This window comes from Podarcis erhardii, assembly GCF_964252035.2.
Source record: "Podarcis erhardii genome assembly, chromosome: 7".
Lineage (NCBI taxonomy): Eukaryota > Metazoa > Chordata > Lepidosauria > Squamata > Lacertidae > Podarcis > Podarcis erhardii.
This window is the reverse complement of record NC_138511.1, coordinates 22,321,712-22,349,424: the sequence shown is the minus strand read 5'-3', so window position 1 is coordinate 22,349,424 and position 27,713 is coordinate 22,321,712. Positions and strand designations below refer to the sequence as shown.

At 48.9% G+C, this 27,713-nt stretch overlaps 2 protein-coding genes and 1 long non-coding RNA gene across 3 annotated transcripts in view; 1 reads left to right on the top strand and 2 right to left on the bottom strand.

Moving 5' to 3' along the window:
* Positions 1 to 933: 933 nt before the first annotated feature.
* On the bottom strand, positions 934 to 2,151 carry LOC309347093. Its single transcript, XR_014158844.1, has 2 exons — positions 2,011 to 2,151; positions 934 to 1,628 (listed from the first exon to the last, which is right to left on the bottom strand). It is a non-coding gene; the product is annotated as an uncharacterized lncRNA (long non-coding RNA).
* Positions 2,152 to 4,720: 2,569 nt separating this feature from the next.
* Positions 4,721 to 26,720, bottom strand: LOC309346918 (uncharacterized protein). Its single transcript, XM_081871278.1, has 9 exons — positions 26,591 to 26,720; positions 25,395 to 25,515; positions 23,863 to 24,016; positions 16,543 to 16,688; positions 15,371 to 15,547; positions 14,615 to 14,731; positions 12,154 to 12,240; positions 7,013 to 7,160; positions 4,721 to 5,497 (listed from the first exon to the last, which is right to left on the bottom strand). The coding sequence occupies exons 1-9, from the start codon at positions 26,608 to 26,610 to the stop codon at positions 5,466 to 5,468; spliced, it is 1,002 nt and encodes a 333-aa protein (XP_081727404.1). The 5' UTR covers positions 26,611 to 26,720; the 3' UTR covers positions 4,721 to 5,465.
* SLC35E2B (solute carrier family 35 member E2B) overlaps positions 26,559 to 27,713 on the top strand; it is a 32,934-nt gene continuing 31,779 nt past the window's right edge. The window contains exon 1 of the mRNA XM_081871186.1: positions 26,559 to 26,696. The gene's annotated coding sequence lies outside the window, so the exon portion shown is untranslated. The remainder of the gene's footprint in view (positions 26,697 to 27,713) is intronic.

Here is a 27,713-nt window from a genome sequence, read left to right as displayed (position 1 = left end):
TGTTTTTGAATCACAGTCTTGCTTTCTAATCTGTGAAAATAGAGCTTTGCTTTAAAAAGGCAATCACCTCTCCCCCCCGCCCCCGGACACCTTAAATGAAAGAATTAAGAAAAGGAACAGAATAAAGGCCTTCAGGTTGTAGCCAGCAAAGCCTTCCTGCTCAGAGTAGACCCACTGGAATTAATAGACCTAAGGTAGTCGTGTCCATTAACACCAATGGATCTAACTCAAAGTAGGGCTGGTATTGAATAAAACCTTTTGATATGAAGTATGTTGAAGGATTAAAGACTCATGCTGAGGAAAGACTCATTTGCAGATGAGACGACAAAATAAAACAAGCTTTATTTAGAAAATTTGGGAGTTTATTTTTTTTGGTAAACTCCCCTCACCCCAAAATAAAATAATTTGGCATCTTTAGTGCTTATTATTTAAACTAGTAATGTTTCTCAGGATATTAAAAAAAACAACCCTAGATTCTTTTGTTTCAAGTAAAGATTTTATATAAGGTCTCCCCAAAAAGTCTTTCATTACTGCCTCCAAACTTGATTCAGTTTACTAATGAGATCTTATAGTGCACAGGTGAGCTTTAACTTGCTCTGCTGCGATCCTGAGCAAATCTCCCCCTCCCCTGTTTTCCTGATTTAATTGGTTAACTGTCTCCTAACCTAATTGCTGCAGGCAGGCAGACGGGGAGCAGACAACAGAACCTCTCAGAAAGGCAAGCAGCCTAAAAAAATTGTACCTGGACCTTCTGGCCATATCTGATCATCCACCAATCCAATAGGCTCCTCACTTGTCTTGTGTGACTTCTGCTTGGAAGACCTGCTGACATCCCTGGCCTAAGCCTGCTCCTTTTCCTTTACAATGCTTTGCATAGGTGCCCATTCCAGGCCTCCTAAAACATGGCAGCCTTGTTGGGTGTAGCAGAGAAGGGAATATACAGTCCCACAGACGCTGCTAGAATCCCACCTTTCATTGTCCCCAACTATTGGCCTTGCTGGCTGAGGCTGGGGGGATTTGGCTGGGAGGTTGTAGTCCTACTCAAGAGCAGACCCCTTGAACCCAAGTTTGTCAGGGTCATGAATCTCGTTGGGTACAACTCTGGGAGTCTAGTGACACCAGGAGGTCCACAGGTTCCTTAGCCCTGGAGTAGGCCTGATGTGGTTCATTCATTGTGTGTCAGAGGTCCGCTGCCCCTCCAAAGAGGCAAGCCTTGTTTTACTCAAAACTTTAAAAGTGTTGATGACTTGGCACACAGCCCAGAGTTCCGAACTTTATAAAGGAAAAAATTAAAAAGCCTAACGTTTCATATTGTTACTGCTTTGAAAAAGAATTGTTAAATATTGCTGAGAGAGCAAAACTATTTTCCAGACCTTTTCAATAAACCATTTTTTTTCCAAAGTTGGTGTTTGTGCCGTAGCATTTTTTAAAATAAAAATTCTTTGCTCTTTGCAAGGCATTAAAACACAGCGCCTTGTTGCAGGGGGCCCACAAGTAAAGGAAATAAGTTATATCTTGGTTAATCTCAGAGGTTTGTGGAAGGGGAGAGAGAGCTCCAGACTGGGCCTACTGCATCAGTCCTCTTAATGTCCCATCTGCTTTCATGTTTTCAGCAACGGTGAACCAATCTGCCCTTCAAATGTGTGGCTAGTTTCAGAACTCACAGGGTTAAGGAGTTCTGAGTGAAGTCTCTCCATTCCTGAGGCGTGACTAGAAGGAGGGAGTGGTTTTATCTCACTGCCTGTTTGTTTCTGCTTCTGAAGGAGACAGAAGCAACATGAGCGCTCTGAGCCCAGGAAAGCTTTTTTATTGTTTTACTGCATGAATAAAGACTGAAATATATACACACTGATGTCTAAGTGTGTTTGATCTGCTAAACAACGGAGAGCAACAGCACGCTGTGTTAGTACTCTGCAATTGTGGCTGACGGAGGACGGAGGATCGAAGTGTGCCGGGCTGCAGTTCAATTAGCTACGGCTAATTGGGGTCCAATCCAATTAGCTACGCCACATTTTCACAAAATGTGCTGGGCTCCCAACTTCCCATCATCCCTTGCCACCATGGCCAGTCATCAGGGATGACCAACCACATGGGCTATCTCTGGGTTGAGAAGCACCATGGAAACTAGAGAGTGTAAGAGGAATCTGCTGGATTAAGCCAATGAGCCACCTATTCCAGTATCCTGTTCTCCCAGTGGCCAGTCAGATGCCTGTGTAGTAGAAGAGTGCTCTCCTTTCCTGCGTTTTCCACCAACTGGTATTCAGAAACTGCCTCTGACCAGAACATAACCATCATGGCTAATAGCCACTGAAAGCCTTACCCTTCATGAATTTGCCCACTCAAAGCCAATCCAGCTGGTGGCCATTTTTCTTGTAAGCGGAAGCTCTCATGAGGGTTAACAGTTGGCGGGACTGCCACCATTTTGAAAGGTTAAGGGGAAGTGGAAACATTACAGGGGACATGGGTTGGGAATGAGAGCACTACAGTACTTCTCTTCCCGCTGTCCATTGAGGAAAAGTTATCCTTCCAAAAGACGGATAATTGTTCGTTTTGTCCCAAGTATGCCATGGTGTTCCTTCTAAAGGGCGATGTTTGTGCAGAGTTGTTGGTGGTTGAGATAGAACAGGCGGGAGCAAAGTAAATAGAAAGGAGAGATGTGGAAAGAACTTTTAAAAATAAATAAACGGCAATCTTTTTGTGGAATGGGAAGGGAGGAGATTTTTTCTACGCAGCTCGTTGGCTTTCAACAAGAACCAAGTCGATGGAGGCAAACAAGGATTGAGTAAACCCCACTGCCTGGCAACTAACAATGAAAGTAATGGGCAGTATGTAATCTCACTAAGCTCAAATTTAATATTTTCCTTTTTAAAGATTGCTTCCTTTTTGGATAGGCATTGTTGAAAAACAAACAAACCCTCCAACTGGTGGCATTGACACTTTATTGAAAAATACAAGGCCAGTAACAAATCTCTTAATAAATTAACAAAGCTTTGAATTACTGTATTAAACATTCTTTTTCCTTAATTAAAAAAAACCACCCTCACTGCTGTTGAAAAGCGCATCAGTTAAGACACTCACATAGGCTTGGTTAGTTTGAAAAATTAGGACCAAAATAATAATTTAGGGTGTGAGGGGAAGAAATCAGGTTAGGAGGCAGAGAAATTATTTGGGATTTAGCAAGAAGTCAGCCACACGAATACCGACAGAAGCAAATTGCTGAAGCTTTAGCAAGTGGGAGGTGGAAGCACTGTCCAAGCAGCTTGTGGGCAGCTTCAAGGAAAGTGTCCCACAGACACACACACAACTTGGTGCCCTCCAAATATTCTGGGCTACGACTCCTATCAGCCCCAGCCAGCACAGCTGGGGTTTGTAGGCCAGAACATCTGGAGGGAACCAGGTTGGCAAAGGCTGTCCTTGAAACAAAGGCCTCCAAGGGAAAGCATCTCGCAGGCACCAAGACACCCAGCTCCGGGTGCATGGTTTCCTTAAATGGGCAAAAACACAGCCTGTGCCTCCGTGGGGCTTGGGGAGGGTCTGCCTTCCCCTTGTAGCACTGCAGATTTTGTTCCGTGGAACAAAGCGGCAGACTCCCATCGCTGAGGGTTGATGTGTATTCAGCTGTCTTTTCGAGGAAAGTGGGGTAGACAAGCCTACAAGGGCCTCTAGGGGGGCCTATTAAGCCAATAGGAAGACTGGGGCCAGCGTCAAGCTGGCCATGCTGCTCCAGTCTTCTTGAGAGCCCCGTGTGGAAGGAGAGCTCTCCCCAAAGTGCTGTAGGCTGAGCATTTCTGGGGTGGGGTAGGATTAGCAAAGACATGGAGGAACCTGTGGGACCTGCCCCCCCCCCAATGTTCTCGCAACACTCAATAGCCCCAGCCAACAGTCGGGGCTGTTGAGAGCTGTAGTTGAACATATGGGGAATTGCCACAAGCTGCTCACCCCTTGCTTTGGTGCAGGTGTGTGAAGAAGCCTCTGGTTGTTTGCTGAACTACAACTCCCACTGGACATGCAAGGTGGTGTTAATGGGAGCCAGGAGTTTGGCACAGCTGGTGGGCCAGAGCTTCCCCGCACAGCAGCTTTGGTGCCACCTTCCAGATGCTGTTGGTCAGGGATGGTAGGCACTGGGCACCAACATCTGGGGAGCCACAGATTCCTCATGCCTGTCTGAATCTCTCCTGTTTTAAGGCACAGACATACTCCTTGGAGTCAGATTCTGGAGTTGGCTGGGGTGGGGGGCAGCCCTTCTCCATGCAACCTTTGGGGAAGGTGCCTTCCCTTTGCCCCAAATCTTCAACCATTCTGATGGTGCTGAATCAGCCACTCTTCCTGGGGCAAATCTTGAGGCTCTCCTGTTTCTCAGGCCCTCGGCCATCCACCAAAGGGTTGGAACCAGAGGCAAAGACAAGTAAAAACAGTGTGTCTTGCCACCGTGAAGGTCTTCAGCAGCACGGAAGCCACCAAGTAACTTCAGCACACACCAACATCAGTACTTGAGTGTTGTTCTGCCAGGGCTATAGGTGATTAGCTAGATGGGGAAATGGCTATGGCTGGCCAGAGGGGTTACGGTGGTTCTGCAGTTTGAGCCCTATTTCCAGTTTCAAACCAAACACACCCATTTGGATTTGGGTTAATGGCAGGCAAGATGGTTTTGCAACCGCAGAGGTGCTGGGTTTAGAGTGGCCTTTGCTAAGCTTGTGCCCAGCAGTGCCGGGTGCTGATGGGAACTGCAGTCCAGAACATCTAGAGGTGGTGTGTCCCAAAGGCTGCATGTGGTCCTCACACAACTTTTTAAGCAGCCCACGAAAGCATCAAGCTGTCTGTGTTTTCCTTCCGCTAGATTTCTAATCTTTGGTTCTTATGTGAGAAGCATAAATTTCACTGGATGGGGCTGTCATCTTAAAACAGATAAAACTTTGGAGGATTGTCAGCTCCTCGTTTGCCAGGATGAGGCTCTCGGCAGTGAAATACGGCAAATGAGGGCGCACAATGCTGGGCCTGTCACCTAGGCCCTCCCCGCCAGGTTTGCAATGCCCAAAGCTAATCTAGGTGCAGGATTGCGCTTGAGGAAGAAAGCACCAAATGAATGGTCCGTCGGCAACACTCACCCTTGGGAGGCAAGCCACAGCAGGAGGGGGTCATCCTGGCAGCTGTTTCAAAGGCGGGGTAATGGGTGAAGTGGTATCTAGCGTAAACAAACAAACACACTGGAGGAATCTTGATGGGGTTGCTGCATGCAGGAGCTGTTTGGCAAAAGGACTCAAACTTGACGGAGCAGAGTTCCCGCAGCAAGCCCCAGGAGGTGAAGGGTTGTGCAAACGTCTTCGGTGGAACTGTGGTCAAGCTGCTCCTGCTACGACTTGCCTTTTGGGGCCCCGCTTTCTTGGGTCGGAGCAGGGAACTGATCTCCCGCAGCGCACCTTCACTTTGTAAGAGTGCAGCCTTGTACCTGGAGAAGGCATCGTGCTTCACGAGTCAATCCTTCCATAGGAAGAAAACACTGCAGAGGTGGGGAAAGGAGTCGTGGTAAATGATAGGAAGAATCTCACCATTTTTAAAAGAGCCTGCTGGATCAGGCCAGTGGCTCATCTGCTTCGGCATCCTGTTCTCACAGTGGCTCAATGGGAAGCCCACCAGCAAGAGTGCAACAGCGACTCTCCCTACTTGCAATTCCCAGACAACTGGGATTCAGACGCATACTGCCTCTGACGGTGGAGGTATCACAAAGTCATCCTGGCTAGCTGGCCATTTCTTAGTATGCTAGGCAGCTCCTTCTGTAGCCACCTTGGAAATACACACTACACTGATGCTGCAGGGAAGGCGCACCAAATGCAGAGGGAGTTTTGTGCTGATTGGTGGCCCTCTCTATCAATCAGCATGCAGTCTCTGCCATTTGGATGGGCTAAATGAGGCTCCTTCCTCAAGTGTCCAGGAGCAGCTAGAATTCCATCAGGCTATAGCAGAGGGTGAGGAAGAGAGCACTGCAGAATCTCTCCATCAGCTCTGCTGGCTCCATCAGGTTCCTCTCTGTTGCCAGCCACTCCAGGAGGCTGCATCAGAGGGAGAGAGATGGGAAGCAGGGCTGCTGCATCAACTTCAGTGGAGAGACCAGCAACCGAAACTGCACTGGCTGCCATTTGGTTTCTGGGCCCAACTCTAAAGTGCTGGTTTTGACCTACAAAGTCTTAAAACAGCACAGGACTGCAATACCTCAAGGCCTCTCTCCATACCCTGCACTCATCATCTGAGGCCTTTCTTCATGTGCCTCCTCCAGAAGAGGTCTGGAGGGCTGCAACATGAGAATGAGCCTCTTCTGCGGTGGCTCCCCACTTGTGGAATGCTTTCCCCAAGGAGGCTTGCCTCGCGTCTTCGTTGCATATCCTTAGGTGCCACGCAAAAGCATTCTTCTTCACCCAGGCATTGGTGAATTAAACAATCTGTGGCCTTTTAATCTTTGTACAGGGGGTTATTGTTTCTGTTATTAAGGTATTGTTTTTGTAAACTGTCCTGTTATCTTCGGATGCAGGGTGGTATAGAAATTTAATAAATGGTAATAAGTTTCACTCCTCCACTTCTCCTTGAACTCTCTTCCATTCCAGCTAAGCACTACTAAAAGCTCTGTAAGACCTCAGTCCGAATTTGCCTTCCTCCTCCCTCCCAATCCCTTTTCCTTTTCTGTCATGCCTTTTAGATTATAAGCTTGAGGGCAGAACTTCTCTTACTGCTGAGTTCTGGAAACTGCTCTGGAAGCCTTCTCCACCCACCCACCCACCCTAGCTGCAGAGCAGGGTAAAATGCTTCAAATAAATGCATGCCAACTGCTTAATATGAATTGGACAGGGGGAGATAAAGTTCTTTTCATTCTGCCCAGCCAGATGCTCCAGTGAAACCCATGAGCTGGACATGATTGGTCCATCCTGCTCCCATCGCCTTCAATCCCCAAATTCTCTGGGCTTTTGTATGTACGTGTCCGTCTGTTTTTCCTCCCCCTGGATTAATCTCCTCCGATACTCACTCCTTTCTCTCAGCCCTTGCCCAAAGCTGTGGTAGACATGGAACAACGCCCAGAACAGGACACTTTTGATCATCACAGAGATACAGGAACAGGTGATGACAGCCGCTTCCAGCGCATAGGAACTCCCTTGTCCCCACTCTTCAATCACCTGGGAAGAAAGCACATTCCACGTAAAGAAATCACATTTTCAGACAGAGAAACGAAAGGAGTGCAATGGGCAGGATGGACAATTGCCCCTTCTACCCAACGTTGCAGCCGGGGGTGAAATGATGCACCTGCAGGAGAAGTGATGCTTGGGGAGGAAGAGGAGAGGCAATGGAGGCCCCACAACAAGTGGGCATAAAACAATCTAGAAGACAGGCTCTGGGGCAATTTGCAATGTCAGAGGAGAAAGAAACATTTTGCTAGTGGGGCACTGTGGTTAAGAGTGTTGATCAGGAGAGAGAGGTTCAAATCTCCACTCAGCACTCTTCCTCGGTCTAACCTATCTCACAGGATTGTCATGAGGACAAAATAGATTTCTCCTTGGAAGAGGGACAGAATATGTATGTAATGAATAACATGGGAAGCCAGCTGGTCCTCAGTCAGGCCATTGGGCTGCCTAGCTCAGGACTGTCCACAGTGACTGGCAGTGGCTTTCAGGCAGGAGTCTTCCCCCACCCCCTGCCTTAGCAGGAGATACCACTGAGAACTGGACTTTCTGCAAGCAAAGTGGATGCTCTGTGATTGAGCTAGGGCTTTTCCTTAACATAGGAAGCTGCCTTCCACCAAGTCAGACTATTGGGTCCAGGTGGCTCAGTGACTAGTGGCAGATCTCAATGGTTTTGAGGCAGGGGTCCTTCGCAGCCCTGCCCAGAAATGCAGGGGATAAGCAGCTGCTCTGCCACTGAGCTCTGGCCCCTTCCAGAGCTACTGCCAGCATGTATGGATACAGCAGGAATGGCAGGAGCTGTCCCCTCTTCCTAGCCTGGACATTGTCGCCGACTCTGCTCCTGGACCTGATCTGGGATAGAAGCATGTTTCGAGGGGGCAGGCAGCAAGACAGCCAGAACTGCCACTGAAATTGGCTGTAACTCAGGCTTGAGCTTGCTATCTCCTCCTCCCTCCTCTTCCTTTTTCCTCATGTGCCATGTCTTTTGTCTTTTTTAAAAAAGATTGCGAGCCTGAGTGCAGTCTCAGGACTTTGTAAGCCACTCGGAGGGTTTTCAGGCTAAAGGGTGGAGTTTGAATGTCATAAGTAAATAAATAAACAAGCAAGTAAGTAAGTAAGTAAGTAAGGCTCAGGAGAAAACATGGGAATTCCTGGGAAGAATTTATATCATGTTACTGCCAGCAACTGAGAGCAGACAGGGAAAGGAAAGGAAAGTGTGTATAGTTCTGGTTGCCTCAATTTAAAAAAAGATTGCTGAGTCAGAGAAAGATTCAGAAAAGGATGGGGCAACTCTCCTACAAGGAAAGACTGCAGCATTTCATACTTTTTAGCTTAGAGAAAATGCAAGTAAGAAGCGACGAAATAGAAGTTTATAACATTATGCATGGCATGGGGAAAGGGGAAAGTTTTTCTCCCTCTCTTATAATACCCAATGAAGCTGAATAATGAAAGATTCAGGATAAATTAAAGAAAATCCATCTTCATGCAACACAGTGTTAAACTATGGAACTCACTCCCCCAGAAGACGTCCACCAAGTTGGATGGCTTTAAAAGAGGATTAGATAAATTCACGGAGGAAAGGGCTATCGCAAGATACTAGCCATGATGGCTGTGCTTGTAATGCTTCTGAACAGTTGCCGGAAGCCACAGAAGAGGGAGAGGGCTCTTGTGCTCGGATCCTGATTGAAGGTTTCCCAGAATGGGCATCTGGTTAGCCTCTGTGAGAACAGGATGCTGGACTAGATGGGCCATTGGCTTGATCAGCAGGCTAACCATATTTATGAAAACTAAAGTCATCCCCCCCCCCCAAAAAAAAAATTGTTCCTAGTTTTTTGTTTGTCTTGAATGGCAGTGAAAAACGGAACGTGGGACAGCCGTCCAACAAGAGCACCATGCCCTAAAATCTCTTGTGTTGTCTCTCTCACTTCCACCTTGGTCTTGCAATCCCAATCCCTTCACCTCCGCTGACCTTCTTGTCTCCCACGCCCACTCCTTCCTCCCAACCAGCCAGGCCAGCTTGACCTTTCCCATAAAACCCTGCTGCTTTCCACACAGCTGTGGCGAGAGAAGAAGCTGTCAGACGGCAGGTTTTTGAAAAGCATTGCAGTCCTTGAGATCCCTGTGCTGCTGCTGCTATAACATCAAGAAACCAACCACCCCTCTGTCTCCAAAGAAAGCGAAAAGCTTTCCAGTTTCAGTGCAGCAACCAATCCGAGCCGCTGGTGTGTGAACAATTCATTCTGAAACAGCAGGTTTCATTTCCGTTGTGTTAAGTGCCAAGATGATGGCTCCCTAGGAGAGCAATGAGATGCCAACTCTGTTCCCAAAGGATCATGGAAGTCATATGACTGGGCTAAGTTTCTGTTGGCTGGCACAGGAACAAAGGGAGCTATCGCACTCAGAGTCAAATAACTGGTCTGCCTAGCTCAGTATTGTCTACATCAGGGTTTCCCAAACTTGGGTCTTCAGCTGTTTTTGGACTACAACTCCCATCATCCCTAGGTAGCAGGACCAGTAGTCAGGGATGATGGGAATTGTAGTCCAATAATAGCTGGTGACTCAAGTTTCGGAAACCCTGGTTTTAGACAGGAGACCTCTCCCAGCCATACCTGGAAGTGCTGGGGACTGAACCTGGGACCTTCCACTTGCAAGACAGATGCCCTACCACTGAGTTATCCAAAAAAAGAGTCTGCCTTATGAGACAGACTATTGGTTAATCTAGCACTGCAACTGCACCTCTCCTTGGATAGAGGTAAAGATGGTGTTACAAGGAGGGGAGGGGTCACCCGGCCCAACCTGCCCCGCTTCAGCCAAAAAGATTCTCTGAGCAGCTTCCAAAACGAGCTCAAAGATGGCCCTTCCTTGCCCCCCACCCCACCCCCGTTCACAATCTCATAAAGCACGCAAGGAAAAGGAAAGGGGAGGGAAGAGAGAAAAGCAAGCTCAAGCACAAAACCTTAATGCTACTGTGCTGAAGGCAGGGACCATCCCTTCGGCTGAAAAGCGGGATAACACTTTAAATACATAATCTCCCGGACCTCCTGGCTTCTGTGCCTTTCGGGGAAATTATCTGTGGGTGAAACTTCTGGGGCTCTTCCCCTCTAATCCCCTGTTTATTCAGAGCTGGCTGTCTGAGGACCGTCTCTGTGATGCATTTTTTAAAAAGAGAGAGGGTTGTTGCTGTGTCTAAATTTTCCCTGCTTTGCCTTGACCGGAAGCAAAATCCCAGGGCGCCCTGACACAGAGGGATTTCAGAAGCCTTTTGAGCACCCTGACGCTAACCCTCGGATGCCTGGCAATGGCGGGACGTGGGAGCGTTTGGCCGCAATCCTAGAATGTTCTGAGCCCGGCTTGAGTTAACCGCTTCCAAGGGCGAGCAAAAGTCATTTGAAATGTGGGAGCAGGATCGGATGGGCATCTATAGTGCATTTTTCTCAAGGGCTTTTGGATTAAATAAGCCACACATACACCCCAGTTAGTGGGGGCACAATAATTTCTTAGCCCCACAGTTTTGGGTCTATTGGACCAAGACAGATGATCATGTTAAACCTGTAGTGGGTGGCCTTTTTAAGCCCTAAAGTATGCATGTTGTGGTGGAATAAGAGCCACACATTCACTCTTCTCCCAGCCCCACTGCAACTTCTGTACAAAGAGTTGTGAGGTCTAAACTTGCCCTGATGGTACATTGAGCTCTCAGCATCCTCCCTGTGCCCCCTGCCAGCTGATTGGCTCTGGGCACAGCCAAGAAGCAACAGGATTGGTGTAATAGTCAGCTCTCCCTCTCCCGCTTCTCCCCATCCTGGTCCCCCAGCTGTAACTGGTGCTGTTGACTACATTAGAAAAGGTAAAGGGTAAAGGGACCCCTGACCATTAGGTCCAGTCGTGACCGACTCTGGAGTTGTGGTGCTCATCTCGCTTTATTGGCGAAGGGAGCCAGCGTACAGCTGGTCATGTGGCCAGCATAACAAAGCTGCTTCTGGCGAACCAGAGCAGCGCACGGAAACAACGTTTACCTTCCCGCCGGAATGGTACCTATTTATCTACTTGCACTTTGACGTGCTTTCGAACTGCTAGGTTGGCGGGAGCAGGGACCGAGCAGCGGGAGCTCACCCCGTCGTGGGGATTTGAACCGCCAACCTTCTGATCGGCAAGTCCTAGGCTCTGTGGTTTAACCCACAGTGCCACCCGCGTCCCGTTGACTACATTGCCCGCCCCCAAACAGAGGCTGATGAGAAGGAAGGTACATGGGGAGAGCCATTCTTGTGGGTTTTCTTCCCTCAGGTAAATGGTGCTCCAAGCAGCAGTCACCAGGCAACCCAGAGTGAGCCACATGGGGGCCCTGTAAGGGTCAGATGCAGCCCACAACTTCCCCCCGCCCTGTGGGACCTACTGTGGCTTAAGTGCCTGGGAATTAGCCAACGGCTAGTACACTCTCCTCTCCCTTCTCATAAAGATAAGGCACAAAACACAGTTTCCTGGTACATAGGAAATGTTAACGAAGAAACCGGGAGTTGGGTCCAATGCCCACCTTACTAAGGGTAGGCTGTCTGCAGTTAACGATCATGCCTAACCTAGGCCTATTCAGTTCAATGGGTCTCCTCTGAGGAGGACTTGGCTGGATACAGGATCTGAAATGTCAGGTCTGTCCCAGAGTAGTTAGGATCACGTTGATAAGTCAGTACCGGCTGCTTTGATTTTGCATATTTGTCCACACAGCCTAGACCTGAAACCGTAAGGGCTAGCAACCTTTCTTCTTAAAAATAAAGTGTTAAAACAACCCAACTTTACATGGTGAGACGGCCAGTTGCCTGCACTCTGAGAACATGCAGCCCTTCCTTCAGAACAGCCCCTACAGAAAAAGGGCCCACACAAAGGCAGCCAAGCCAGGGGCTTAACTTGCTTGCACTAGCAATCAGCATCTTGAGGACTGGGAGAATCCCCCCTGCCCTTCCTTCTCATTAAATCAACAAAACCCTTGGCACCGACTTACCGTGTAGATCAGGTAGGCAAGATAAGCAACCTCAGGCAAATTCTGACTCAGAAAAATCCAGGCTAGAGGTTTTAACTCTCTTAAGATCTGGGAAACAGGTGGGGGGGGGGAGAGAAATGAACTGAGTTAGCTGCACATTCATTGGTTGGGTTTGCTTTAGCTATGCGTACATCTAGCTTCCTCTCAAAGTAGTCTCAAGAGTTATCATAAGCATCCCATCAAAGGCCGTGGGGCAGAGCTAAGGCAGCCCCTCACCCTGCTTCCTCCTACTGGTAAAACAGTGGCAAAACTAGGAGGCAATCTGAGCAAGGAGCCTTCTCCTCCTTCCCAGGCCAAGAGGTGGGCTTTCCCAGACACTACAGAGCCAGCTAACCCTCACCCCCATGCTGGAGAAACCACCAGCAGCTGAACAAGGCAATGGCACTTTCAGGCAGTGGGGACGAGACCTCCAGTCTGGGAGTCGAATGTGGCCCCCAGCTCTCTCAACCTAGCCCTCAGAACTCTCCCCTGACCCCAAGTGGTGTTGCCTGCCTGAAATGTGTCCCTGAACTCTGATCATGCCTCTTTCTTGTCTATATGGAGCCGAGAAAGTGGGTACAGTGGTGCCTCGCAAGACGAAATTAATTCGTTCCGCAAGTCTCTTCGTCTTGCGAGTTTTTCGTCTTGCGATGCACGGTTTTCCATAGGAATGCATTGAAAATCAATTAATGCGTTCCTATGGAAACCGCCTTCCCCTGACCTCTTCTGGCGGGCGGCATTTTAAAATCGCCCGGGACAGCGGAGGACTTCTCCGCTGTCCGGCGATTTAAAAGCCCCTGGGAAGGCAAGCAGGGGGGACAAAGACTTTTGCCCCCCGCCTGCCTTCAGAAGAGGTCCAGGACAGGCTTCGCGGACCTCTCCGCAAGCAGCAGGAGCGCTCCTTGCGGAGAGTTGCCAGCGCGCCCAGGCTTCGCGGCCCCGCCGCCCGGCTTCGGGACATCGTTCCGATGCCAGGCGGCGGGGGGAGGCTTTCTCGCCCCGCCGCCCGGCATCGGGACGATGCCCCGAAGCCGGGCGGCGGGGGGAGGCGTTCCTGCCCCGCCGCCTGGCATCGGGACGATGCCCCGAAGCCGGGCGGCGGGGGGAGGCTTTCCCGCCCCGAAGCCGGGCGGCGGGGGGAGACTTTCCCGCCCCGCCGCCCGGCTTCGGGACATCGTTCCGATGCCGGGCGGCGGGGGGAGACTTTCCTGCCCCGCCGCCCGGCTTCGGGACATCGTTCCGATGCCGGGCGGCGGGGGGAGACTTTCCCGCCCCGCCGCCCGGCATCGGGGCATCGTTCCGATGCCGGGCGGCGGGGGGAGACTTTCCCGCCCCGCCGCTCGGCTTCGGGACATCGTTCCGATGCCGGGCGGCGGGGGGAGGCGTTCCCGCCTCGCCGCCCGGCATCGGGGCATCCTTCCGAAGCCCGGCGGCGGGAGGAGGTGCCCCCGCCCCACCGCCAGGCTTCGGAGGAGGTCCGAGGACAGCGGGGAAGACGAGCTGCGCTTCCCCACTGTCCCGGAGATTTCCCTATGGGCTGTCGTCTTGCGAAGCAAGCCCATAGGGAAATTCGTCTTGCGAAGCGCCTCCAAAACGGAAAACCCTTTCGTCTAGCGGGTTTTCCGTCTTGCGAGGCGTTCGTCTTGCGGGGCACCACTGTACGGGCATTTGTAGAACCTGAGCTACTCCACAAAGGTAATGTTTAACTCTGTTGCCCCCCCCCTTTTGCCTCTGGTCCCGCCCACCATTGGCATGAGGCCCCTGGAAGGCTGCCCGGAAGGAATTGCGGCCCTCGGGCTGAAAAATGTTCCCTGTCCCTGCTTCAAAAGGGGAAAGGTGGCTCCTGGGAGCAGGAGGGGGAAGCTGCAAGATTAGGCTGGCCACCATGCAGAAGGCTTTTGCAGGTGACTGAAGCAAATGCTCCCTTTCAGGCAGTGCTTGGTCCAGGGAATTTCACCTGGCCTTGGCCTGGCCTAAATGCAGTCAAGCCACATCTGTGTCTACCTGAAGGGGAACCACAAGTGTAGCCTGCATGGAGCCCAACTAGCACAAAAGGGGACAGGACAATTCAGCCCCTTTACCAAATATAGCTGTAACAACAGATTCTGGCATCTGGCAAGACAGTATCCAGGGCTCTGTGGATCCCTCAGAAATGGAACAGGACCCGATTCAGGATGCAGAGTCCAGCGTCACAGAACTGTCACTATCTTTTCTTTCTAGCCCTCGTGGTTGCGAAGAATGTGCTAGAATCTGAAGGGCCAGACGCATAATTCACATAGCTCACGCCAGAACTTTGCAATTTATGTTAGTGCTTTGGCACAGACTGCTGCTCTTTCTAAAAAATAAATAAATCAGGGCCCAGCATTTCTTAGAGGAAATGTCTCTGGTTTACCCCCAGGAAATGCCCATTTGATCAAGGGGGGGGGAGGGGAGGCACACTCACAGCAATGATGCCACAGACAACTTTCAGCCCAGCCCAGAGAATCCCAACCGCCAGGAAGATGCTGTGCAGAACTGAGATCTCCCGAATCGAGGTGAGCAGCAGAACGCACAAGCAAAGCTGGAAGGCAAAAAGAGAAGTCTCAGAGGTTGCAGCAGCTGTAGACGTTCCCTTCCTGTGCCCCGTAACCATTTGCAGCTCATGGTCTGTTGTGTTGGTTAACTCGCTCACTTTCCAGAAAGGCAGGCTATTTCATGACCTGCGCTGGGGTCTTTCATAGAATTGTAGAATTGAAAGGGACCCTGAGTTTCATCTAGCCCAATCCTCCACAATGCAAGAATATGCAATTGTCCCATAAGGGGATCAAACCTGCAACCTTGGCCTTATCAGCACCACGCTCTAGCCAACGGAGCTATCGAGACTAGAAGGAACACTTAACAAAAATGCCGCTATTCAGGGTTCAGCCCCTCCAAGCGACCATTCAGAACTGCTCTGCAATTTTAAGAAAACTGGTGCCTGAGGTCCACTGATTTCAGTGGGCCTACTCAGAGTTAAATGCAAGATGCAACACCCATGCTACATGCTTTTTTGTAAAAACACGTTTAACAAAACTCTCAGTTTCCTCGGCTTTTTATTTTTATACGAGTTGCCTTGCGTGTACCTTGCAGAAAAGCAGTTGAGAGAAACGCAGGAGGCATAGTTGGGAAACAGATGGGCCAAGGGATTCAGGCTGTGGTTTGGACTGAGGCCTGGGCCTACCTGAGCCTGGAGGTCAAAGGTCAGCATGGAAAAGCAGAGGTTGAGCATGAAGTATTGGGCCTGGAGGCTCTCCAAGGCCCCGCCCACCCGGAAGGCCATCATGCTTTCGGTCTGAATGAGGACCACGGCGCAGATCACATCGAAGGCACCGACTAAAAGGATCAGGACAAAGCGGGCCTTAAGAGGGAAAATGGAAGCAAGACCGTCAGAATGGACCACATGCCCCTGCGGCAGCAGAAGATCCTCCACCAGATTCAACGTGTTTGACAAGGAAAACAGGGAGACAAGTGTGAATACTGTCGATGGCTTGGCAAGAGGTTGCAGAGGAAGGACGTAAACTGGCAGAATTTACTAGGATGCTCCACATCTAAGGTCTCACCTGCACTGCACATATAAAGCAGCCCCGTGCCTCTTTAAACAGTCATGCCTTCCCCCAAAGACTTCTGGGAAGTGTCATTTGTTATGGGTGCTGTGCATTGTTAGGAGATCTCCCTGTTCCCCCTCAAAGACCTACAATTCCCAGAATTCTCTGGGAAGAGGGACTGGCTGTTAAACAACACCCCCACCCAGGAACTGTAGTTCTGCAAGGGGACCAGGGTCTCTCCAAACAGCTCCCAGGAGTCTTTTGACGGAAGCCGCAGCTGTTCAAAGTGCTGTGATGCTGCTTTAAAGGTACCGTGCAGATGGGGCCTAAGCAATGCAACCTGAGCAGCACAGAAGCAGGAATTCAAATTCCACGCGGACGAAAGATTGGAGCCTGCTCTGAACAGAGGGGAAGTCCAGACCTGCCCCTCTCCCGAATCATAAAATACTCTGCTGCCTCTCCTAGCATGCACCACGCCCAAGCCCTTTGGGAGCAAGTTTATCTCTCCGTCAAAGGTGACCTGCAAGGGCCTAAAGTGTACCGGTTTCGGGCGGCTTACATTTCTGCCTTCTCCCTTCTCGGTTCCAAATCAGTTATGCATCTTTCTAAAAGGGGGGCAGCCATCTTCTTAAAACCAGGGTGCAGCAAAGAGAGAGATTTGTTAGAAGGTGATGCAGGAACATCACAACACACACACAACCCTGGGCTGAACTACGCTGACAACAGGCCCCAGAGTGATCTTGCACCATCTAGGAAGCTCCCGCCAGGCCCTTGGTTCAAGGCAAAGACCCAACCGCTGGCCACTCACAAGCAGTTTGGGCTTCTGCTCAGCAGGCAAGACGCTGAAGTTGACGACTGAGCGCAGCATGACCAGCGCGACGGAGAGGACGAAGACGATGAGCTCCTGGCGGTTCTCTTGCAAGATGCCCCGGCTCACGTAGTAGATGCAGAAGACTGTCGGGGAAAGAGACAAATCCCGCCATCAGCCGTCTGCGCAGGGGAGAAAAGGTGCCTTCCAAGCTGGAATGGGAAGCTGAAGGTTGACGTCAACCTAGAAGGCATTTCTTCATTTTTAAAAAATATATATATTTAGAGTTAGATTAGATTGATGAGGCTTTTTTATCTCCAGGGTAGAGGAAACATCCATTAATTGGCTCACCTGTCCTCCCAACAGCCATCTTGTGAAATAGGGAGCTGTTCCCTGACTCCGAAGGCAGGGAGTGGAGGCTGAGCAACAGGGAGGTCATTTCAAAAGCCTGCAGTCCTCATGAGTGATTTACAACTTTTTAATGCGTTTTTAAAAGCTAGCACTATCTTGAAAGAGGCACTGGGTTGTATTCAACTAAGTTATACTGGCAGCAGACCCTCTTTGTCTCCCTCTTTCCAGGGTAGAAGTTTCCTTAGGATCCATTGGCTGCTGCAACCCCAAATATCTCCGGAGAACCCTAGAAAAATTAAAGGTGTGGTTTTTCTAGGTGGGGAGTGGGCAGCAACGAACAGGAGACAACAGTAATGGTTCTGGATCGTGCCATTCAAGTCCAGACATTTCTGTGTCCAAATCTGATGACAAATGGGATCCTATCACTTGGGATTCTGTCGAGATGCATCTGCCCGGCAGTTGCAAACACAGAGGGAGGAAAGCGAGATGTTTTTGTGCAGGAATATTTCTGAGCAAGGCTAGCCAAATGCTAAATATTTCTGAGCAAGGCTAGCCAAATGCTCTCCAAATGCTAAAGGTGGAGGGAGGGGGATCGGCTGACTTATCGGTCTCTTTTTTTCTTTTCCACAATGAGTAAGGAGCAGTCGAGCTTGCTATGCAGCAAGGGATTTTGAAGGTGGCAGAGTAGGAGGCAAACATATCTGACTTGGCAAACTGGGAAAGGACCAGCTCAGTGGGGGACCTTAGGTTCAGGTCCCAGGTTCTGTAGGGATGGGTAGAATCCCTGCCTGAGACCCTGAAGAGCCACTGCCAGCCAGTGTGGGCAATACTGAGATAGATGGACCAAGCTGGTTATCACCCAATTCCATATAGCACAGCGCAGGGAAATGCTTGATTGGCTTAGTAGCAATTCTTTTAATATACAGTACATGAACTGAGTGCAGTCCTCTCTCGCTTTAATTCTTGGCCACCCAGATTCTGTGCGAAGAAGAGTTGCTGATATTTCTGATGGTAGAGAGCATAGCTTTTGGAGGGGGTGAATATTTAGCAGTTTCCATAACTTTAATGAAGTTTGAATCAGAGCCCTAGACTTTAACACTATAGAGCATTTGAGTAACCAAATATCATTAGGGCAGGTTCAATCGGCAGCCCTCCCTTATTGTAACAGAACTTCATCAATGCCCTAGCGGTTTCTTGTGCTTTGACTTTCAATGCCTCCAGATGACACTTCCAAGAGAGGGTTTCACTAAAGAGTAAATCCAGGTATTTAAATAATAGGCTTTGTCCTATAGCTTGGTGATTTAAACACCATTTATACCTAGGACTGTGTTTGCAAAAAATCATCATCTTGGTCTTATTCTGTTTACAGTATGTGCAGAAAACCTGCAAGAGATTTTTGAGGCCCATTCGGGAAAATGAGAAGAGCACTAACCAAGATTTCTTGTTCTTAATAACTGGAGATACCCTCTCTATATATCAAGCTCTTATCTCTCCATTTTGGGAGATAATTGTTCAAGGACGGGGGTGGGGAATGAGACCTTGTCGGTTGATAAGAACAAGAAATGTTTACCTTCTATGGCGACAGCCAAAATTAAATCAGTCCTAATCTAATTATTGCTTATAACAAATCTCTTGAAATGTAATTAACATTCAGCCTGGGTAGCATCAAGAGCCAACATTATGGTTATTTATGATTTTACAGTACTCATGACGGCAATTGCATGCTCTTAGGGTGCAGCTATACTCTGCCCATATTGTTAGTATTTTATTTTTTGAGGTGATCTATGCTATCTACTGTCCCAGTCAGGCTTCTAGATGCATAGCAAATACACGGAGTCTTAGAAAAAGCTCAAAAAGGTCATCACTGAACTTAAGTTTACTGAGAATTTCAATGTCTTGGGTTTTTAATAGGCTTTCTCTCTCTTTAGGACCACATTTCTGATTCTCATGATTGCAGAGGTGTGCTCCAAAACTGCTGCTGAACCACATTGCTTTCCCGGTCTTCAGGATCATCTAAACCAGAAATTAATTTTTATCCTTATTTTTGTCAGTCAAAAATACACTGTGCAAGGTAGCGTGCCATGGAAACTGTACAAAATGGGAGGAAAATTGTGCAGATGTTACTTTACTGCCTTCACTGTTCTCGGTTCGGGAAGCCAGCCTTTCTCGGCGGAGAACATGCAGAATTGTTGTTGGAGCACAAATGGCCTCGGCCGCCGGTCGTGCCTTATGTTTGTATCTTCCTTTCTCCAAGTTCTCAGGGACCTCTTCATTACCTACTGCCCGATCGTTGCAACTGGACTGAAGCCAATGCCTTTTGCATTTGTGTTGCAACAGAGGTGTGAAGAACCCCAGGGCCTGGCAGCCAAATGTGGCCCCCAAGGACTCTGTCTGGCCCTTAGAACTGTTCCCAGGCCACACCCCTAACCAACCTGCTATGCACCCTGCCTGTGTGCTTTTGCCCTGCTAGAAAGTGTGACTGAACTGTGATAAGGTACCCTGAATGCCTGGAGATGTGTGTGTAGCCCACTGCCCCAAGTCATGCCCAATGCTCTGCCCATTTTTCGCTCTGGCCCCACCTGCCACTGGCATCTGGCCCCCAGGAGGCTCCCCATAAGGGAATGTGGCCCTTGGGCTGGAAGAAGTATTCTAACCCTATGCCACTGTCTCTTTAAAAAAAACCAAAAAACAGGGGGAGCAGGGTCCTAGGCTGGGCGCTCAATATTATATCTAACGGACATGTTTATATGGGGAAATGGGGAATTCCACCATGAGCTATTGGTGGATACAAATATAACCATTTAAATTTGTAATAATAATAATTATTATTATTAATGGGCCCTGCCAGGCTCGTTCTTCTCTGCCCTGCTAAAATCTCTGCCAATACTAAACAGCACCTGATGTTTTTGACCAACCAGAACCTCAGAACCTGTCGGCATTCATATTCCAACTGCCAAACATCTCAGGAGGGCAGCACCTGTGAAATATGAACCTTGTCAAGGGACCCGTGGCAGATTCATGGTTTGATTAGAGAACATGAGGCAGGTAGCATGATGTTCATGAGGGAGGAGAGGGGAAAGGGAGGTGGTAGACCTGTTGGCAGGGGAAAGGGGGAGTGTCGGGGGAGTGTCGGTAGTGTTGCGCAGCTCCCTGCTTGCATCACAAGGTGGTTCTTGGCTCAAAGGGGCCCATGGGGCGCAGTGGTACAAAGCACAGGTGGGCAGCTTTGGGCTCTCCTCATGTTGCTGAGCAACAGCTCCCTTCAGCCCCCAACTAGCGTGGCCAACAAGCAGAGATGGTGGGAGTTGTTCAGCAACATCTGGAGGGCCAAAGGTTCCTCACATCTGGTACAGAGACAGGAAAGGGCCCTAGATCGGCGGTTGCCAAACTTTTTGGACTAAGGGGCACATTTTGGATTTTGAGAGAGGGATGCCAGTCAGAAAATGGCTGCCATGAGGGGTGGGGAGGTGGTGAAGGAAGGTGAGGACAGGTGACCTCACCTAGGCCCGAAGTCACCCCCCACCAAAGCAGGCTCAAAGCTTCTCAGAGCTTTCCAAAATCATTTTTTTCAGCAGCTAAAAGGCATTAGCTAAGCATCAGAAACATTCTGCTTGCTGTAACTAAAAAGATAGCAACAAAGGTAGGGAACACAGTCCATTGTTTGTCAGACCTTTCTGATGCCTTCTGGCCTTGCTAAAGAACCACATTGCAACTTACTTTCTGTTCGGGAACCATGCCAGAACAAGAGATTGAAACATATCTGAACACTCTGAAACCCCTTTCCTGGGAAGGGTGCCAAGAGTCCCAATAGTCCCAAGACAGCTTTCTGTTCATGCTCAGAGGACTCCTGAGGGAGGAGAAAGGGGGAGGGAACTGGAAAGGGGTATATATGCTTGTTCACATGATTGTGAACTCGTGCATGCTTTTTGTGACTTATCACAATTGCTCCTTCTACCAGTTCATGGATGGTAGAAATAAAAGCCTTTTCTCTGAAACTATTCCTTGAGTGTCTGTTGACTCCCACTTCCCTTTCCCAGGCGCAATATTTTTCCCACCCGAGGGCAAAGCCTCATAAGGCTACAGTGGCATAACACAAAATTAGAAAGAATATGAAGTCCCCTATACAGTGGTACCTCAGGTTACATACGCTTCAGGTTACAGACTCCGCTAACCCAGAAATAGTGCTTCAGGTTAAGAACGTTGCTTCAGGATGAGAACAGAAATTGTGCTCTGGCGGCGCGGCGGCGGCAGGAGGCCCCATTAGCTAAAGTGGTGCTTCAGGTTAAGAACAGTTTCAGGTTAAGAACGGACCTTCGAAACGAATTAAGTACTTAACCCGAAGTACCACTGTAATACCTCCCATGGGTTCCACCAACTGGGGGCCTGCGATAAAATGTTGCAGTGTGATGTGCTTCTGCCCCAAGGTTCCATTCCCCCCTCCCAGTTTTCTTTTTCCCTCTGCCCACTGAGCATGCACAATCCACAGTGGGTTGTTTAGGGTTTCTTTCTCCTTTTTTAAAAAAAGTACCGTATTTTTCGCCCTATAGGGCACACTGGCCCATAGGGCGCACCTCATTTTGGGGGGGGGGAAATGAATAAAAAAAATATTTTTCCCCTAGCCCCCAGAACAGGCTGCTATCCGCAAGCCTTGCGAGCCCGGCAGCAACTCCCGCCGGGCTCGCAAGGCTTGCCGACACCTGCGCGAAGCATGGGGCACCCTCCAGAGGGCGCTGGGCTTGCAAGGCTTGCGGATAGCTTCCTGAAGCCTGGAGAGCGAGAGGGGTCGGTGCGCACCGACCCCTCTCGCTCTTCAGGCTTCAGCAAAAGCCTGCATTCTCCCCATAGGACGCACACACATTTCCCCTTCATTTTTGGAGGGGAAAAAGTGCGTCCTATAGGGCGAAAAATACGGTAAATGCCCAGCTACATGACAATCTTGAATGTCACCTTTTGATTTCTATGGGCAGGTTTCATCTCTGTCTGGGGTGGGTGGGGGGCATTAAAAGGAGCTTCACGGTGTGAACCAGGAAACAACCTTTTCAGATGCCGAGTTGGTTCTCTCTAACCATTTTATATCTATGTGTCTCCTTTTGCAGCCGCTCCATTCTGTGCCCCATCCCGCTTGGTTGTCGGTTTTTCTCTTCTCTGTCAGTCAGCATTCTGTAGCCGTTCAGTACTCACTGGACAATTCGGGGGGGGGGGGTTCTGTGCCTTGGGACATTTTTTAAATTTTTTTTTAAGTAGTCCTGCATACCACCAAGTTATCCTGAGCCTGCTGATATGTATGGTTTGTGTGGTTTTGGCTTTCTATGTGCAAGCATGCACAACCATGTCCAAACTCAAAATGGAATGATTATCTACTATGGTTTTGAAGTTTGACAGCTGGATTTGGACGTAGCAAGCGGGAGGGGGGAATCCTAACCATATTCCTATCAGGGAAATGGTTGGGGTAGAGGCGCCACCTACAGTCCATATGTAGTATTGCCCACAGTTCCAGGACAATGGCAGTCAGAAAACAGAAAAGGTCCAAAGTCCTGGGAGATTATGCTTGGGTGGAGACTCAAAGGGCACCAATGGTTATTTTCTTAGGCCTTAGTTTTTCACCTGCAGAAAGGGAATGATCTCTGCCATGGCACTGACATGAACAGGAAACGATATAACAATTGCAGGAATGCAAAAGGAGCATAGAGAGCTGTCTTATACTGAATCAGACCCTTGGTGCATTTAGCTCAGTATTGTCTACACTGACTGGCAGCAACTCTCCAGGGTTTCTGGCAGGGAGTTACCAGAGATTGAACCTGGGACCTTCTGCATGCAAAGCAGGTGTTCTACAGCTCTTTGCTGTGGGATTAACCATTAATAAGCAGGATTAATAGCTTCTGGGAGAGAATAAAGTAGCTTGTCCCGTTCAGCTCCATGCACACCTGAAGTCTGCTTTGCTCTATAATGCCATTTCTTGAAGAAATTATCTCCACAGTTGAAGGAGTCAGGAAGTTATTTATTTATTAGATTTATATGCCACCTTACCCTCCAAGGAGCTCAAGGTGGTCACATGGTTCTCCCCATTTTATCCTCACAACAACCCTGTGAGGTAGGTTAGGCTGAGAGGCCCTGAATGGGGAGTCGAACCCTGTTCTCCCAGGTCACAGTCTAACACTCTCAGTTGGTGGCTCAGGCAACAGCAGGAGGGAGCTATTTCCCTTCTGCCTTGTTTGCTAGCTTCCTGTATGTATCTGGTTAGCTACTGGATTTTCCTCTAGAAAGGTCTTTGCTCTGATCCAGCAGCTCTCTTTTTTAATAGATTATATTTTTTGCATATTTTCCCATATGTTATTGGTTCCCATGCCTTATATAGGACAAAGCAACCAGCTTCCATTTGTTGAGAGTGGGGCAAAGCCTCCCTCCCTCCTTCCCTCCCACTTGTCTAGGGGTCAGAACTGAGTGGGCTTAGCCCCTCACACACTAAGATTCTGCCAAATGCACCTCTTGACCAATGGTGGCTTGTGCTTGTTGGGACTGGTAGGGTGAAAGGCAGGGAGACCAACAGTAGAGGGCGCCAAAGCCAATGACAGGCAGAGCTGGTTAATTCTAATTGGCCTGAATCCACCTCCCTGCCCAGTTCTACAAGGTTAATACCAAGACTTAGGAGGAGGAAGCTGACAGCCCATGCCACCAGCTGGAGTGGTTCTAAGCAGACAGGCAAATGGAGGCTGGCTGAAGGCAATTCCACTCACTCCAATGGACCAGACCTCCACTTGTTGTATGGTTAGACTGCAGAGGCTGCAAAATGTCAGGCCGGCACAACCTCCATTAAGAAGAATCATGTTTGTGTATGTGTTTGTGTGCTTCCATGTACAGACACATTTCCTCCCCTACCCCTCACCTGAGGCCTCTGCAAAATATAGCCCTTCTTCCCACCAATCAAAAACATAAAACGGGCATTTTGCTGCAGAGTCCCCTCTTCCTTACCGACACCAATCAGCTGAATGAGAGAGACAGTGAAGTCTTCGTCCTTCTGCTGAACGAGGTTCTCTATGGTTAATCCGATGACGCTCAACAGGGAGAGGATGGTGACGCAGAAATAGATCTTGACCGGAGAGGACAGCTCCGACCAAGGTTTGATCTGCAATCAGAAAAGCATGTAAATGTTCTCTAAGCAGCTTTGCAACTAGGTAAAAAACCCCACATGGTTTCATAGCAGCCCTGCAAAATAATCCAGTGTTGTTTTGGCGGGGTGTGTTCTTTGGAACTAACTCCCTGCTCATATGTAGCAGGCAGGGACCTTCCCTGTATTGTTTCCTGTGCCTGAGTAAAACTTATTTGTTTAGGCAAGGCTACCCAGGCAGGCAATTTTAACACATATATCTATTTTCAAACTGCTTGTTTTCTTTATAGCTTGTTAAACGTTATGTCAACTGGTTTTTAAGGGTTGCTTTTATCAATATTTTTAAATGAATCTATTGTGCCAACTGCCAATTCCAGTGGATGCTCGGGTTGCAAATGTGATCCGTGCGGGAGGCACGTTCACAACCTGCAGCGCCGCATCTGCACACATGCAGGTCGCGATTTGGTCTTCTGCACATGCACAAAGTGCGATTTAGTGTTTTTGCACATGCGCGAGCGCCGAAACCCAGAAGTAACCCGTTCTGGTAATTCCAGGTTCGGTGCAGTGTGCAACCCGAAAACGTGCGACCTGAAGCGTCTGTAACCTGAGGTATGACTGTAAGTGGTATATAATTTTTGTTAAATAAATAAAAGTTGGGAGTTGGGGAATGGGTGAGACTGAGAGATGGTTGTTAATGACAAAGTGGTCCCCCCCCCCGTTTTTATTCATTCATTCATTAAATCTATCTATATCAGGGATCAGCAACCTAAGGCCTATGGGCCACAAGCAGCCCATGGGGGTCGTTTTACCGACCCACAAGCCGCCAGTTCAGCGAGTTCCCGCATGCTGCACTAAACTGCAGTGCCAGAAATCGCATCTGCACAGACGCAGGCACCGGAAATCATGGGTGTGCGTGCTCACACGCACCCACGATCCGGCCCACGGAGGGGGCTCAGCAGCAGTGAACTGGCCCAGACAATGTAAGCCTTGCCGACCCCTGATCTATATCATGCCCTTCCTCCTGAAGGAGCTCAGGGCAGCAAACCCATCAAGCAAACTTCATAGTGCTTTTCACCAATAAGGCTCTGTTTTCAGGCTTTCAGAATAACCAAAGTTTCCTGAATGATGTACATTTATGTATGTCAGGTTTCCCACCTATAAATTTATTATCTAAATGAACCTTTTTTTAGAGAAGAGGTTTGACAGGTCCCCACCCTCAAGTGACTTTTTAAAAAACAGTCACATGGAAAACAGAGAATGGAGGTGGGGTAGAAGCAGCAGATAAAACCAAAGAGGGATATGTCATTACTGCAACAAACACAGAAGGCCAGGTGCAGCTCTAAGCATGATAAATGGAACTGAAACTAACAGGAAATCAATTGGTTCAGATACTTACAGGGCCACATGGGGTAGGGATAAGGTCTTGATGTCTTGGGGTTAGATTTGGCACCACAGAGGTTAAAACTTCATTTGGCAGGGGAGGATCTTGCGTCTCCTCCGAAGGGAAAAGGAGGACCCTGGAGGGAGAGAACAACAACGAAAGGATGTCTGGAGGTGAAGCTAAGTGGAAGTGTTGCATATAGATGTGAGAAGGTTTTTGGGTTCACTGGGTAGCCTCTGAAAAACCATGGCTCCTGCCCAGCCAGTCTTTTACTGAGTTGATTTCAGTTTGAATTTCCTGATCCAACTTTTTGAATTGGAGACCTCATGGGCATGGGGGGGGGGAATGCCCACCAAGATGCCCTTGCTGTTGTTAGCTAGCATAACAAGCATACTTGTGGACACCACAGGCCGTTGTGCGAGAACAGAGGCAGCCCCTTTCGTGAGTCATGACTGCAAGAACATGCATGCTTTTCCACTGCATGGAAATCTGGACCACAATGACATGCTCAAGGATGTCACGATCTCTTCCCCCATCCTGTCCGCACTTCTAAATTTCAACTAAAAGCTAAGCTTCTTTTGCTGCTGAAGTAGAAGCAACCAGGGTGGAACCTTCCCCATGTTGTAGTGTGGTGTAATGGTTAGAGTATTGGATTAGGACCTGGGATAGCAGGGTTGAAAGCGAAGCCACAATATATGACTTTGGACCAGTGACAATCTCTCTTGCCTAAACTATCTCACTGGGTTGTTGTGAAGATAAAATAGAGGGAAGCATGCATGTCTCCATGAGCGCCTTCTAATAATAAATATAATTATTACTTTTACTGCATTTATTTATTTATACAATTGATCTCTTAAAAAAACAACAACTAAAGTAACTAAATGTATCTGTATAAATTTAATAAAAAATAAATACGTTTTCAAAACAAATTCAGAATATTTGAAGGGCTTTTTTCTTTTCTTTTTTTTAGAAAAAGCATCTCAGAATTCAAAGTTTGGTGGTGGTGGTGAAATGTGACGTCAACGGTCGCGGTGAGGTCGTAACGTGACGCGGCGGCGACGTCACAGTGCCTGCAACACTTCAGCCACTTTAATGGAGAACTCTCAGGTCCAGACTGGTAACTCCACCCTCGCACCCAACCGCCGCCCAACCTCCCCCGCCCCCCTCGCGCTCGCTACGGGTCCCCGCGAGGCGCAGGCGGCGGCAAGTACCTCGTGTCGGGAGGCTCCATGGCCACAGAGTCAGTTACATGGCCCGACGGGGAAGCGAGCGGGCGCCAGCTCCGCTTCCAGGCCTCAGGCGCCTTTTCGGGAGCGGGTAAGCCATAGAGACACGAGCCGAAGTCCTAGACCGGCGAAACTTCCGGTAAAAACAGGAAGTGTATGCTCTCCTTTCGTCGCTCTTCGCTGTCACTTCTTATATAGAGACTTCGCGTTGGGAGATCAAAGGAGTAGAGCCCGTAGAGATATAAAATTTTAGAGTGACGCATAACGAAAATACAACTTGGACTTCTGAAAAAAAAAGCAGAGACTTGGGTTTTTTTAAAAAAATAAAAAGCCCCTTTTCACGTTTAAAAAGTTTTATTGTAGTGGGATTTTTTTTAAAAAAAGTTGCCGTTTTGGTCATCGCTTCGTATGGATGAAGAGGTGCCTGGTGTGATGCAAACCCTCCACTTTGGACTGGAAAGTGGATTTGTTGTTTAGTCCTTTAGTCGTGTCCGACTCTTCATGACCCCATGGACCAGAGCACGCCAGGCACTCCTGTCTTCCACTGCCTCCCGCAGTTTGGTCCAAATCATGCTGGTAGCTTCCAGAACACTGTCCAACCATCTCGTCCTCTGTCGTCCCCTTCTTCTTGTGCCCCCCATCTTTCCCAACATCAGGGTCTTTTCCAGGGAGTCTTCTCTTCTCAGGAGGTGGCCAAAGTACTGGAGCCTCAGCTTCACGATCTGTCCTTCCAGTGAGCACTCAGGGCTGATTTCCTTCAGAATGGATAGGTTTGATCTTCTTGCAGTCCATGGGACTCTCAAGAGTCTCCTCCAGCACCATAATTCAAAAGCATCAGTTCTTCGGCGATCAGCCTTCTTTATGGTCCAGCTCTCACTTCCATACATCACTACGTACTGGGAAAACCATAGCTTTAACAAAAAGTGGATTTACAGAGATAGAAAGTTTACAGTGATGCACGCTGGGTTACAGCCAGTGTTAACCCTACTCAGAGTAGAATAATAGAAGGCTCATTTTGTTTTATTCCAGACCCATTGGAATAAATGGACATCAGCCCCGTTCAACCCTTACTTCCTTTGCCTGTAGCCCTCCAAATGTCATTGTTCTA

What these genes read in the sequence shown, in the direction of transcription:
- LOC309346918 (XM_081871278.1), bottom strand. Translation starts at nt 26,610, where the DNA reads ATGGAGCCTCCCGACACGAG. An exon ending in CCTTTGACCTCCAGGCTCAG is followed by an intron (nt 14,732 to 15,370) that starts GTAGGCCCAGGC and finishes TTTGCCTTCCAG; the next exon opens with CTTTGCTTGTGCGTTCTGCT. An exon ending in GCAAGGGCTGAGAGAAAGGA is followed by an intron (nt 5,498 to 7,012) that starts GTGAGTATCGGA and finishes CCACCTCTGCAG; the next exon opens with TGTTTTCTTCCTATGGAAGG.